Source organism: Vicugna pacos, chromosome 1, assembly GCF_048564905.1.
Source record: "Vicugna pacos chromosome 1, VicPac4, whole genome shotgun sequence".
Lineage (NCBI taxonomy): Eukaryota > Metazoa > Chordata > Mammalia > Artiodactyla > Camelidae > Vicugna > Vicugna pacos.
Window position 1 is genome coordinate 54940434 of NC_132987.1, and position 12830 is coordinate 54953263.

The window sequence follows — 12830 nt, forward strand, 5'->3', positions numbered from 1 at the left end:
TGAGATTGCTCAGGGGTCTGAGGTTAAATATTGGCAAATCCTGTCCAAAGTACTGACCCAGGGAAATCCACACTTAGAATTCAGGGGTATGAAATAGGATATTGTCTTTCAAATCCTGGTCACCCATTCAGACTGCGATTATAAAACTGCTCAAATTGACCTTTCAGAGCCGTATAAGCAGCTCGGTCCCTGCAGCTCCACGTACTGACCACTGACCGCGCCTGGGACTTGCTCCCTGCAGAATGGGTCTCCTCCTACCCCTGGCGCTCTGCGCCCTGGTTGTGTGCTGCGGGGCTGCACCTCCAACCCAGCAAGCCCCCAGCCCCTCGCCTCTCCTCTCCCACAGCTGCAACAGCTCGTATGTGCTGGAAGTCGCGAACTTCGTCCTGCAGGACATCAACAGGAACCGAAAGGATGGCTATGTGCTGAGCCTCAACCGAGTGAGCGATGTCCGTGAACACAGACAGGCAAGTGACAGTCCAGTCTGGGGCAGGTGTTTGTACAAGCTGTGGGGGCGGCCAGGGGATGCTGAATACTCACGGCTCTCTTCTGCCAGGATGCTACACGCTCTTATTGTTATCAGAAACAGGTGCTGATGTTAATCGTCTCTGAAACCTGAGTGTCCCACCATTTATAAGAAATCTTCACAAACATCATAGCCTTTGGCTTGACCTTAAAACAAAGTGTGTTGGCCAGTCTTTAGGGGTTTCTGCTTCACGGGGGCTGTGCATTTCTCCACCCCTTCCTACAGGGTGACCTGGGAAGCCTGTTCTATTACACACTGGACGTGTTGGAGACGGACTGCCACGTGCTCAGCCGGAGGTCATGGAAGAGCTGTAGTGTGAGGTACTTACATCTGTCGGTAAGTGCTTGTGTCCAGGAGCTCAAGGGGGAAAACCTGGTGTCCACTGTCTGCAGAACGAAGACTGTTCAAAGTGTGCCGTCCTCAAATGTCCCCCTTTATAATCTCTTGGGCAGGGTGTCTACATGGTAATCCTGATTCTATAGACAAAACAGTTTAATCAGGGTCCCGTTGGGGTCCTGACACCAGAATTGAAAAGTTGCCCCAAATTGTTTCCTAGCCTCCAAGCCCTCCTGTAGGCTCTGAAAAAAAATTTTAAGTTATGAAAAAAATACCTTAGATGTAGCTCTCTGAATGTGTGTCTCCAGAAGACTTTAGAAGCAATGTAAGGAGAGCTTTTAAATTTGTTTCATTCTGCTTTGTTTTGTTTTAATGAACACTGATATGAGATTTGCGGCTGGGGAGAGGAAGGGGCTTATTATGGTACAGGAGCTCTCAGAGGTGCCATGGAAGGATTCCATGGAATCACAGAACCTAAGCCGAGTCAGAATTGATCCTTCTAAAGATGGCCATAGAAGAGGCTTAACAATAACAGTTTTCATTTGATTCTCAACAATCCTGAGATGATTGATCTGAAATTTTATGACATGAGTGACAGGAGTGTGATATAAGTGTTTAGAAGTAAACTATTTGACCAAGATAACTTTTTCTAATCATTTAACCAAATTTGTCAAACTTCACCCACCTGGTTTTGAAAAGCAAATAGTCTATTTACCTTACGAATTATATTTGTTAAGGTGACACTGGTTGCTGTAATACATACACTAAAAATTGTATACTGACTGCAACTTGATAGAAATTGATTTCTCATTCATGTAAAGTTCAAAATAGGAATTACTGATCAGTAAGGGGCTTTCCTCCAGGAGTGATTTGGAGACCCCGGTTCCTTCTACATTGTGGCCCTAGACTCTGCTGCCTTCAGCTCATGGTTTCCTTGGTCACCATGCTCATCTGTATCAAGCTCCAGAAGGATAAATAGCATGGAGGACAGATAGCATGTGGGAGAGACTTATGGGCTACACTTGGAATTGGTTTGACATCACTTCCGCTCACCTTGCTATGGTTAAAACTCAGTGACACAGAGTAACAGCTAAGCAGGGAGGAAGCCCAGAAGTAGTCTAGCAGTGTCCCAGGAGAAGGTTAAACTGTTGGATGATCAGCTGGCAGTTTCCCCTACCCGAAACCACCAAAACTGACCTTAATTTTCTCGTTATTTAAAAATGAAATGTCCAATTTCATTTTGAGGGTATTTTTAAAAGTCATAGTCCATTTCACCAGGTCATAAAATGTATTTCTTTGTTCCAGGTTTATGGTCAATGCAAAGCAATATTTTACATTAATGAGGCAAGAAGAATTTTCTATTTAGCTGCTTATAATTGTACTCTTCGCCCAGGTAAAAGATCACTCTGATTTTATTCACGTTAATGTTAGATGGACAAAGAGCATTTAAGTATACTATGCAACAGTGTCTAGGGTTTCTCCCATCCTTCCTATTCCTTCCAAAGCCAAGTTCTTCATACATCCAACACTTGTGCTGCTCCTCTTCCTACAATTTATCTTTCTAAATAACCTGCAATTGCTCTACATGGTATCCTACATCAAATCCTAAATTTTTAGTCTGACATAAATTGTATAATCTCTACAACTTGTCCCCAGGCTTTTCTAGCTATTTCTGCCTTATTTCCCTCACTACACCCACTCTCCACTCCATTCAACTGGATGTCTCACTGTTTTCTGAACACACATCACACTTTCCAATAACTGCACCATGTTTGTGCCTCTCTCTTTGCTGAGGATGCCCTCCCCTCATAACCTCTGCCCTTGGAACTCATATCCATTCTTTAAAGACCATTGCCAATGCTGCCTCTAACACTGTGTTCTCTATTCAAGGGGGAAAAAAAAGACAAAAAAAATGGTGTTCCTTTGTTTTACATCCCTGTACACACGTGAAACACAGACCATGCACTGCCTTGATTTGGGGTCTTCTATCTTATATCGTGTAGAACATTTTATCCTTTCCTCCTTCCTCTCTGCTACAACTCTCCCCCAGTTCCTATCAAGTGTAAGGAGTCCATAATATTGTTGAATAAATGAATAAATGCATATGCATTTATTCTGGGTCCTTCTTTGAAAAGCAAGCATCCTTGTGCAGAGGGTGTAGCTCAGCGGTAGAGTGTGAGCTTAGCATGTACAAGGTCCTGGGTTCAATCCCCAGTACCTCCATTAAAAATAAATAAATAACCTAATTACCCAATCCCCTAAAAGAAAAAAAAAAGAAAAGAAAAGCAAGCCTCCTTGGCATGGGGAAATGGGATATGACTACCCATCAAACCCTTATGAGCCTGTGACTCCCCTGGTGGATCTCATTCAAGTGCAGGCTCTGATTCCCCAGGTCGGCGGCGGGGCCTGAGTTTCTGCATTTCTAACAAGCCCTAGGTGGTAAGAAGGCTGCTGTTTCCTTTGAGGGACAGGACGATGGAGATAAAGTTTCCTGGCTGTGAAGATGAGACTCCCCTAAAATAAATCAGAGAACCACAACTAATAAAATAGATCAGGACTTAAATGGAAGTCATAGGTACCAGAGCTGTAAGAGGTCAGGAGATAACATGTGGGGATGGTGCTGGGTGTGCCAAGCTGTGGACGTAATTCCCCGGCGAAACACCCAAATAAAGACACAATTGGTCAGAGCAATGTGCTTGCTCTGACAAAACAACCGCTAGACAAGTTTCCTGGTCTGACTTTTACCTTAGTTTTGCTTCCCACCCCAGCTCCTCCCAATCAGACATTTTAGCTGTACTATTAGTGTGATTATTCTACCCATTGGTACAGTGATTTGACCAATTTTTATTTTCTGGCTCACTTGCATTTTCTAACCAAAGAGGGTGTGCCTCCAACGTCCCTATGTCAGTCACTCACTCATCCATTCAGCAGGCATCTACCAAATGGTTACCACACATAAGACATTATGTTAAGTGTTGGAGACCAAAAGGTAAATGAAACATGACAGCAATGAAATCCCAATTCAGTCTGCTTCACAGAGGCAATGGTAGTGGAAGGTATTGTGCTAACTGGGAAAATTTTTTTTATACCAATGTACAGTTGACCCTTGAACAACACAGGTTTGAACTATAAGGGTCCACTCAGAGGTGGATTTTTTTCACTGAATACGTACTGCAGTATCACACCATCTGTGGTTGGTTGAATGGGTGGATACAGAGGCCAGATGTAAGGTTAAATGAGGATTTCAACTGTACTATTTTGTGTATTTTTAAACAAAATTCCTGGGGTAAAAAAATTTGTGTAAGGTGAAAAAATATTGCTTTGATTATTTTTTAATTATGGAAGCAATGCATACTTATTGCAGAAAACTCTGCAGAAAGCTAACTTTCTTTCTAGATAATGCTTTGCCACTCCACTCTTGCTAACACTGAGCATTTGTTTCCTTTCCGTCTCTGTCTCTGTTGTAATCATATGATTTATAGGATTAAAAATCATTAAGGCATTTTCTTTTTAAACCTGCTTTTTAAACTTTGGCATCGACAGTTTCTCAATTAGCGATTGTCAGAATGTGTCCCGACTGCCCTGGCCCTGCTGGTTTGTCAGAACCCAGAGTCTGGGAAGCTGTCACCGAGTCTCTTGCAGAATACAACAGTAGGAGCACCTCGAAGTATTCTCTCGTCAAAATCACCAAGGCTTCTAGTCAGGTGAGGCTGCAATCCCGGTTACAGCAATGTGCCTCCAAACTGTTGCTAACACTTCTCAGACTGAGAGGAGATTACCAAGGCACTCCTTTTGGTTAGAACCCAAGAGCCTTTTCTTCATTCCCTACTTTGGTAGCCGTGATGCATATTCAATCACGTTTTAGTTTCTGAGTCGTTCCGTGGGATTTCCACTAGAGCTGTATGGTTTGATTTTACTTCATTGCCCTGAAGGCAAGAAGCGAAATGGACACACAGACTCCTTGGGTTGTTCCACCTGGGTTCGCGATTTCCTACCACATTCTCTTTTCTGGTTGACCACGGACCATTTAGCAAGTTGACTTCTGTTCCATGTTAGGTATAGGAGTGGATGTTGAGTTTTATGGGTTAGGGGAAGTGTCGGCTCACTTGTGTTTGAATTATGTTGGTATCTCTCATATGGAGAAAAGCTAATCTGAAAACAAATTTATGTGAGGAAAAATAAGCTCACCCAAGGGAAAGTCTTTAGAACCCATTCAAATCCTTAAGAAGGGAAGAAAGACATGGTGAATATGTTTTCTAAATAATAAAGTCGTAATACATGGTTTGATCACGGCGGGGATTACGGGACAAACAGTCTAGCCCCTGTGTTGACAGTGACTCTGTGAATGCATGGTCTCTGTAAATATAGTGCTGCCAAACCTGAGTCATTTCTCTACTTGGGAAGGTTTGATTTTTATTTCTCAACTCTTGTCTCATACTAGTGGGTGACTGGCCCTGCCTACTTTGTGGAATATTTAATCACAGAGTCACCATGTGCCATATCCCAGGCCAGCAGCTGTGCACTTCAGTCCTCTGACTCTGTGGTGAGTACTCCTCAACATCTTCATAATTTAAGATTTGTGTTCACAGACCATCTGTGTGTATTTTTTGAGCATAAATTATACATGAGGTGTTGTAATGCACAAGATAATTTTCTTCCCCTTAAGGAGTAACTGAATAGAGATGGCCCAGATGTGATAATATTTGATGGTAAGTGCAGTTTTCATCAGAAATCTGATACGTTTGCAAAAAAAAAATGATCATAAGAGGCTGTAAAATGTAGACAAATCTCAGTGGTTGGTGGTGGTCCTGCTTTTATCTGAACAAAGCCAATCACACTGGGAATACAGCATGGTGTTGCTCTCCTTGGACCACTCTTTAAGAAGGACAAAGTCAAACAGGCCTTCTCTTAAAGAATGTAGCTAACTGGGGAGGGTGCTTTGAAACCACCTAAAGCACACCTGGTAGGAACATCAGTTGGCACAGTGTATCGTTGCACAATTAGGCAAAATGCACCAGAAGCCTTTTCCCCCCTTATTCACTTCTTTGTAATAACAGCTTTATTAAGATATCATTCACACACCATAAAATTCAGACTTCTATGGTGTACAACTCAGTGTCTTCTAGTCTATTCACAGAGCTGTGCCACCATCACCAGTATCTAACTTTAGAATATTTCAACTCAAAAAGAAACTCCAGACCCATTAGCAGTCATTCCCTTGCCCCCTCACCTATGCCCCTGGAAACCACTAATCTACTTACTATCTTTGTGACTTTGCCTTTTTTAAAAAAAAAAACATTTTGTATAACAGAATCATACTCTATGTGGCCATTTGTGTCTGGCTTCTTTCATTTAGCAAAATGTTTTCCAGGGTTATCTATGTTTAACAGGTATCAGCGCTTCACTTCTTTTAATGGTCAAATAATATTCCATTACTTGGATATACCAGTATTGTTTTCCATTCATCAGTTGATGGATATTTGAGTTGTTTCCTCATTTGAGATATTAGTAATAGTGCTACATCACATGAACATTCGTGTAGAAGTTTTTATGTGTACGTGTGGTTTCATTTCTTTTGGGTATATACCTTGGAGTGGCATTGCTGGGTCATATGAGAAGTCTACATTTAATCTTTTGACTTCAAACTGTTTCCCAAAGTGACTGCACCAGTTTCACAAACCCATCAGCAATGTATAGGGTTTCAGTTTCTCCACATTTTTGCTTATTATTATTATGTGTCATTTTTATTATAGATATCTTACTGAGTGTGAAGTGGTTTCTTATTTTGGTTGTATTTTTTTTCTCATGGCTAATGATGTTAAGTATCTTTTAGTGTGCTTTTTGGCCATTTGTATGTATTCTTTGGAGAAATGTCTATTCAAAACCTTTGTCATTCAAAATTGGATTATTTATCTCTTTATTGTTGAATTGTAAGAATTTTTTATGTGTTCTGGATATGACCCTCTTATCAGATACATGATTTTCAAATACTTTCTCCTCTGAGTTGTCTGTTCATTTTCTTGATGCTGTTCTTTGAAGTACAAGTTGGTAATTTTGATGAACTCCTATTTATATATTTTTCTTCTGTTGAATATGCGTTATGTGTCATAGCTAGGAATCTATTCCCTGTTCCAAGATCACTAAGATTTACTCCCACCTATTCCTCTAAGACTTTTATAGTTTTAGCTTTAGGTCTCTGATCCATTTTTGAGTTAGTTTTTATATATGGTGTGAGGCTAGAGATTCAACTTCAGTCTTCTGCTTGTGACTATCCAGTTGTCCCAGCACTATTTGTTGAAAAGGATGTTATTTCCCCTATTTAATTGTATTGGCATACTTTTTGGGATCCAGTGACTGTAAATGTAAGGGTTTATTTCTGTACCCTCAATTTTATTCCACTGACCTGCATATCTGTTCTTACATCAGTACTGCACTATCTCCAACACTGTAGTTTTGTAGAAAGTTTTGAATTGGGAAGTATGGGTCATCCTATTTTGTTCTTCTTATTCAAGATTGTTTTGGGTATTCTGAATCTCTTTCATTTTTATAATAAATCAGCTTTAGAATAAGCTTGTCAGCTTCTATTTTTATAAAACTGTTGGAAATTTGATAGGGATTGCATTGAATCTGTAGACCAAGGTGGAAAACACTGTCATCTTAAAAATATTAATTCTTCCAGTCCATGAATATGGGATGTCTTTCTATTTGTTTAGGACTTATTTAATTTCTTTCAGCAATGTTTTGTAGTTTTCAGTGTACAAGACTTTCACTTTTTTGTATATCTAAGTGTTTTATTCTCTTTGATGCGGATATAATGTATTTGTCTTAATTTTATTTTTCAATTATTGATATATAGAAATACAATTGATTTTTATTTATTGACTTTGTATCCTGTAACCTTGCTGAACTCATTTATTAGTTCTAATAGTTTCCTAGTAGATTCCTTAGGATTTTCTGTGTACACGATCATGAGTTCTATAAATAGAGTTTTATTTCTTCCTTTCCAATCTGCATGACTTAATTCTTAACCTAATTTCCCTGACTCGTACTACCAGTATAATGTTGAAAAGAGGTGGGAGAACAGATATCCTTCTCGTATTCCTAATTTTAGGAGAAAAGCATTCAGTATTTCAAAATTTAATATGATGGTAACTGTAGGTTTTTTATAGCTGCTCTTTATCTAAAGTTGACAAAGTTCCTTTCTATTCCTAGTTTTTCCAAATGTTTTTATCAAGAAACAGTGTTGGAGTTTGTCAAATGCTTTTTCTGTGTTAATGAGATAGTCATGAGTTTTTTTTCTCCTTTAATCTATCAACATTGTATATAACAAAGGTTTTTATACTTTCAAATAGTCTTGCACTTTGGGGATGAATCCCAGTTGATCATGGTGCATTATTCCTTTTATATGTTCCTGAATTCAGTTTGCCAGTGGTTTTTTTTTTTTTTTTAGTTTTTAAAATCTATATTTATAAGAGATATCGATCTATTGTTTTCCTGTGTTGTATCTGCCTGATTTTCATATGAGTTTAATATTGGCTTTATAGAGTGAGTTGGGAAAATTTCCCTCCTCTTCTGTTTTATTTTGGAAGAGTTTGTGAAGGATTGGTATTCTTCTTCAAATATTTGATGGAATTCACCCAGGCTTTTCTTTGTGGGAAGTTTGTTTGATTAATAATTCAATCTCTTGTTATAGGTTTATTCAGATTTTATATTTCTTCTTGAGTAAGTCTTGGTAGTTTGTATCTTCCTAGGAATTTGTCCATCTCCTCTAAGTTATCTAATTTGCCAGCATACAATTGTTCATAGCATCTCATTTTTATTTCTGAAAGATTAGAAATGGTGTACCCTATTTAATTCCAATTACAGTAATCTGAGTCATTTTTTTCTTGGTCAGTTTATCTAAAGCTTTGTCAATTTTATTGATCTTTTCAAAGAATCAACTTTCAGTTTCATTTATTTTCATTGTTTGTTTTTATTGTCTAGTTCATTTATTTCCTCTCTACTCTTTATTTTCACCCACCTTTTACAAGCTTTGTGCTTAGTTTACTCTTCTTTTTCTAGCTTTTTAAGGTAAAAGTTTAGGTTATTGATTTACAATCTTTATTTTTTGTTTTAACATAAGCATTTACATTTACAAATTTCCCTCTGAACAATGACTGAGCTGCATCTCACAAGTTACACATGTTGTTTTTGCTTCCATTCATCTCAAAATATTTTCTAATTTTCCTTGTGATTTCTTCCTTGATCAATTGATTTTTTAGGAGTACATTATTTAATTTCCACATATTTGTGAAAATTCCAATTTCCTTCTGTTATTCATTTCTAATTTCATCCCATTACGATTGGAGAATGTACTTTATGTGATCTCAATTCTTTTAAATTTATTGAAGCTTGTTTCATGGTTTAATATAAGGTATATCTTAGAGAATGTTCCATGTACACTTGAGAAGAACATGTATTCTGCTGTTGTTAGGTAAAGCATTCTGTATTTTTCAGTTTTTTAAGGAACCTCCATGCTGTTTTCATTGTAGCTGCACCAGTTTACATCTCTACCCATAGTGTGCCCCTCCTGCAATTTTTTATTTAATTCTGGCTCTTCCAAGTTCCAAGAAGAATGAAGAGGATTAGAGAAAAGAGTTTAAAATCTTTACATAACTGGACCTGTAGTTGTGATTTTCTCTTGGTCTACACTGGCCCCCTATTTACACTTGAAAAAGTGCATACTCCATGACTCTAAAATTTCTCTTCTAGGAATTTATCCAAAGGAAACAACTAGAGATATATGAAAAGATAGAGCTTCAATGTTTAAACATAAATTACATTCAATCTAGTGTCTAATAAAAGAGAACTTGTTAAATAACACAGAGGGATATTGGGTTGCCATTATAAAAAAAATCATAGAAAACTATTCAATGTCATAAAAGGATTTTCACAATATATTGTTAAGTGATAAAGGAGAGTTATTAGAGATTATGTATAGTAGAATCATATTTTTCTGGAAGTAAAGTAGGTAGGTATAGGAAAAGAGATTAGAAGAAAAGAAATCAAATCATGTCAGGAAATCATTTCATGCAATTACAGGTCTTCTTATTTTCTTTTTGTTTATCTATATTCTAAACAACTATTTATTACATTTACAATAAGAAAACACACTTATTTTATTTTCAAATAAATAAAAGTTGAAGGAACTGAGAGTGGTCTTGTCTGAGAAGCAAAAATTCAGGCAGAACATACGTAAAACGCTGCTGGATGAGAGATGAAAACAAGTTTGCTAACTGACCCAAGGGTAGAAGTGTGACCAAGAGATAGACGCAGATTTCTTTGTCTGTTCTATAGACACAGATTTCTGCTCAATTCAAGGAATTTTCTAAAAGAGTGTGTTCCTCAAGAAATGCTGAGTTTCTCTCATTGGAGGCAATTTAACCTAGTTTGGGTGATTATTTGGCAGGGATGGTCTAAAGAATTGGCTCAGAGTCTATTACATGGCAGGAGCATAAGTGTGTTGATTGGCTGTGTGTGTGTAAGCAGAAGGCATGCTGATTTCCATTTATGATCATGGATAACCATAATACACATGTGACGTTGTATTTTCTTTTTCTTTAGCCTGTTGGTCTCTGCAAAGGTTCTCTGAATCGAAATGAAGACGACGACACAGAAAAGTTAGTCTGGGTGACTTGTGAATTCTTTAAATCACAGGTATTTTTCTATCTAATTGTTTGTCTTTCTGTGAGTAAGAGAGCAGATTATTTATATTTTAGTTGCCCCTACACTACCCTCTCCCTTCATTTTCCTAGAATCTGTGATCACTACTTTATTCAGGCTGTCCTAAGCCCACATCCACAGGGCAGCTGATTAAAGACCTGTCACCCTTTCTTTTAGTTACAACATAGTCCTATGGAGTAAGTAAGGCTCCTGTTGCTTGAATGGGGCAGGCCTCTGAGACACTAAGTTCAGTGTCCCAAAGACCCTGACCCTGAATCATAGGTAGAAGTTGTTTCCATAGAAATATTGACTCCCTTTCCAGAAGTATTTATTGAGTGCTTCCTCTGAGGCAGCCTGGCATAGTTGAGAGGATGGTTGAGACAGGTCACCAGGGTTCCAGTCCCACCTGCCACCTACCAGCTGTGTGAACATGGGCAAGTTCTTACCTCTCTGAGTCTTGGTTGCCTCATCTATATGGCAACCAAGATCCTTCAGATCCCTGTGAGAAGCAGGTGAGAGGGCCTGGTTGAAGGTCACTGCCCAGGGCCTGGTGCAGAATAAACCATCACTAAAGGTGACTGCTGCTGCCACCACTGAGAGTGAGGGGACAGCCCACTAGGGGCTTCGAACAAGCCATCTGTCTTCTCTGGATCATTGCTCAGCTCTGAAATTTGTCAGGCTTGCAGTCAAGCTTCTAATGGTCTTGGTTCCCCCTGGCCTGTATCTGTTTTGCTTTTTCATCCTTTAATCAGAGGCCCATTCTCCTAGCTGGTCTCCCTATGAAAATTCCAGCCGAAAGGCACAGAACAGCGTAACCTAGGGCCAAGCATGGCAGGAATTTTCCTGGAGGATATTCCTTCATTCAAAAGCATTCTTATTCCAGGTTCCCACCCCTGGAGGCCAAAACGCTACTGCTAACCAGGGACCCACAAACCTCCCCAAAGAGGAAGAGCCCCGGCAGAAAAACACAGCCCGCGCCGACTCGCCCGCCAAGGCCGTGCCAGAAGGAGCTATCCGGTGCCTCCCCTCCTTGGATGACGAAGACTCTGGACAGTCCCAGGGGAAGGGCCCTGTTGAGGCCTTCCCTGTGCAGCTGGATCTAACCACGAATCCCCAGGGAGAACCGCTGGATGTCTCCTTCCTCCTCCTGAAGCCTGTGGAGGAGGAGCTGGTTGTCCTGCCTTTCCCCTCAAAAGAACAACGCTCTGCTGAGTGCCCAGGACCAGCTCAAAATGCTAACCCTCTTATTCTCCCACCATGAGAACATGTAGAGGATTCCTGGGGACACAGTGCCCTGCGAGAGGGGAGAGGGGGTGGGGAGGAGGGGACAGAAAGAGTTCAAATGTAGAGAGGGCTAATAAAGTGTGTCTTTTTGACTCCTGCTGGCCTCATCATATTGCCTGGAAGTGGAAATTAGACTAAACTGTTCGCTTGTACACTGGGCTGCCTCCCTGCTCATGCCATGGCTCATCAAAGCCTCATGCCATGGATAAATGTGTCTCCCACCTCTCTCTTTGTAATGACTTCTTACTTTTAGCTGAGTCTCTCTGATGACCTTACTTAAGAGACGTCCTCTTTCTGATGTTGACCTGAAACAAATAGACTGAGGAGATTCTGCAGCCAAGATGGGTTTATTTAGGATCAGCAGAGAATTGTGATTTGGGGTCTGCAACTGTGGAGAGCCACATGCCAGTTCGCAGACAGCAAGGGAAGGGGAACAACTTTATAGAGAGGAAAAGGAAGTTGGGAGGGCTGTAGTAAACAAAGAATCCATGGCTTTTCATTGGCTGGGTCCCTACCAGGAAGGAAGAGAAGTCTTTCTTCTTCCTGTTGGGCTCTGCTGTTGTCACAGGTGAGAGCTCCCCCTTCTGGTCTCCCAACTCTATTTAGTTGAGGTTTTGGTTGCTTAATTTTTACACTTTCCCCTTTTGATCAAGACCTTTCTCTGAAAGCATCGCTGAGTAAGAGTCTGATTTTCCAGTTTCAGTAGCTTTTTGTCCCTCATTATCAGGAAAGACCTTTCCTGGGTGTGGTGTCTTATGCTGGAAGGGTAGTACACAGATTGGAAATCTATTAAGGTCACGTTTGAGTAACAAGACAGGGTAGGAGGGAGAATTATCTGGCCCTTTTTATCTAAAGTCCATATTTTACCAAGATCATAGACAATGGAGATCATCTGAAGTGTTATGTCATCATCAAAGATTTGGTGACAGACTTCCAACAGGACTGGCCTGGGTATCTTGGGAAAGCCGACTCATCAGATGTT

The 12830-nt window shown here is 39.9% G+C and overlaps 1 protein-coding gene across 4 annotated transcripts; it reads left to right on the forward strand.

The window, feature by feature from the left end:
- Window positions 1-242: 242 nt before the first annotated feature.
- FETUB (fetuin B) lies at window positions 243-11825 on the forward strand. Of its 4 annotated transcripts, none has more exons than XM_072963782.1 (7): window positions 243-482; window positions 752-862; window positions 2168-2255; window positions 4406-4566; window positions 5304-5405; window positions 10466-10558; window positions 11448-11825. In XM_072963782.1, exons 1-7 carry the CDS (start codon window positions 243-245, stop codon window positions 11823-11825), a joined length of 1173 nt encoding a protein of 390 aa, XP_072819883.1. The 4 variants fall into 4 exon arrangements, with proteins under 4 accessions (XP_072819883.1, XP_006201048.1, XP_072819995.1 ...); XM_006200986.4 differs by having other exon boundaries at window positions 243-467; XM_072963894.1 differs by lacking the exon at window positions 752-862 and having other exon boundaries at window positions 243-467.
- Window positions 11826-12830: the final 1005 nt, after the last annotated feature.

Excerpts from the sequence above, each read along its gene's own strand:
- FETUB (XM_072963782.1), top strand. The coding sequence starts at position 243 with ATGGGTCTCCTCCTACCCCTGGCGCTCTGCGCCCTGGTTGTGTGCTGC. Across the intron at positions 483-751 it reads GACAGGCAAGTGACAGTCCA|GGTGACCTGGGAAGCCTGTT; the intron begins GTCTGGGGCAGG and ends CCCTTCCTACAG. Across the intron at positions 5,406-10,465 it reads TTCAGTCCTCTGACTCTGTG|CCTGTTGGTCTCTGCAAAGG; the intron begins GTGAGTACTCCT and ends CTTTTTCTTTAG.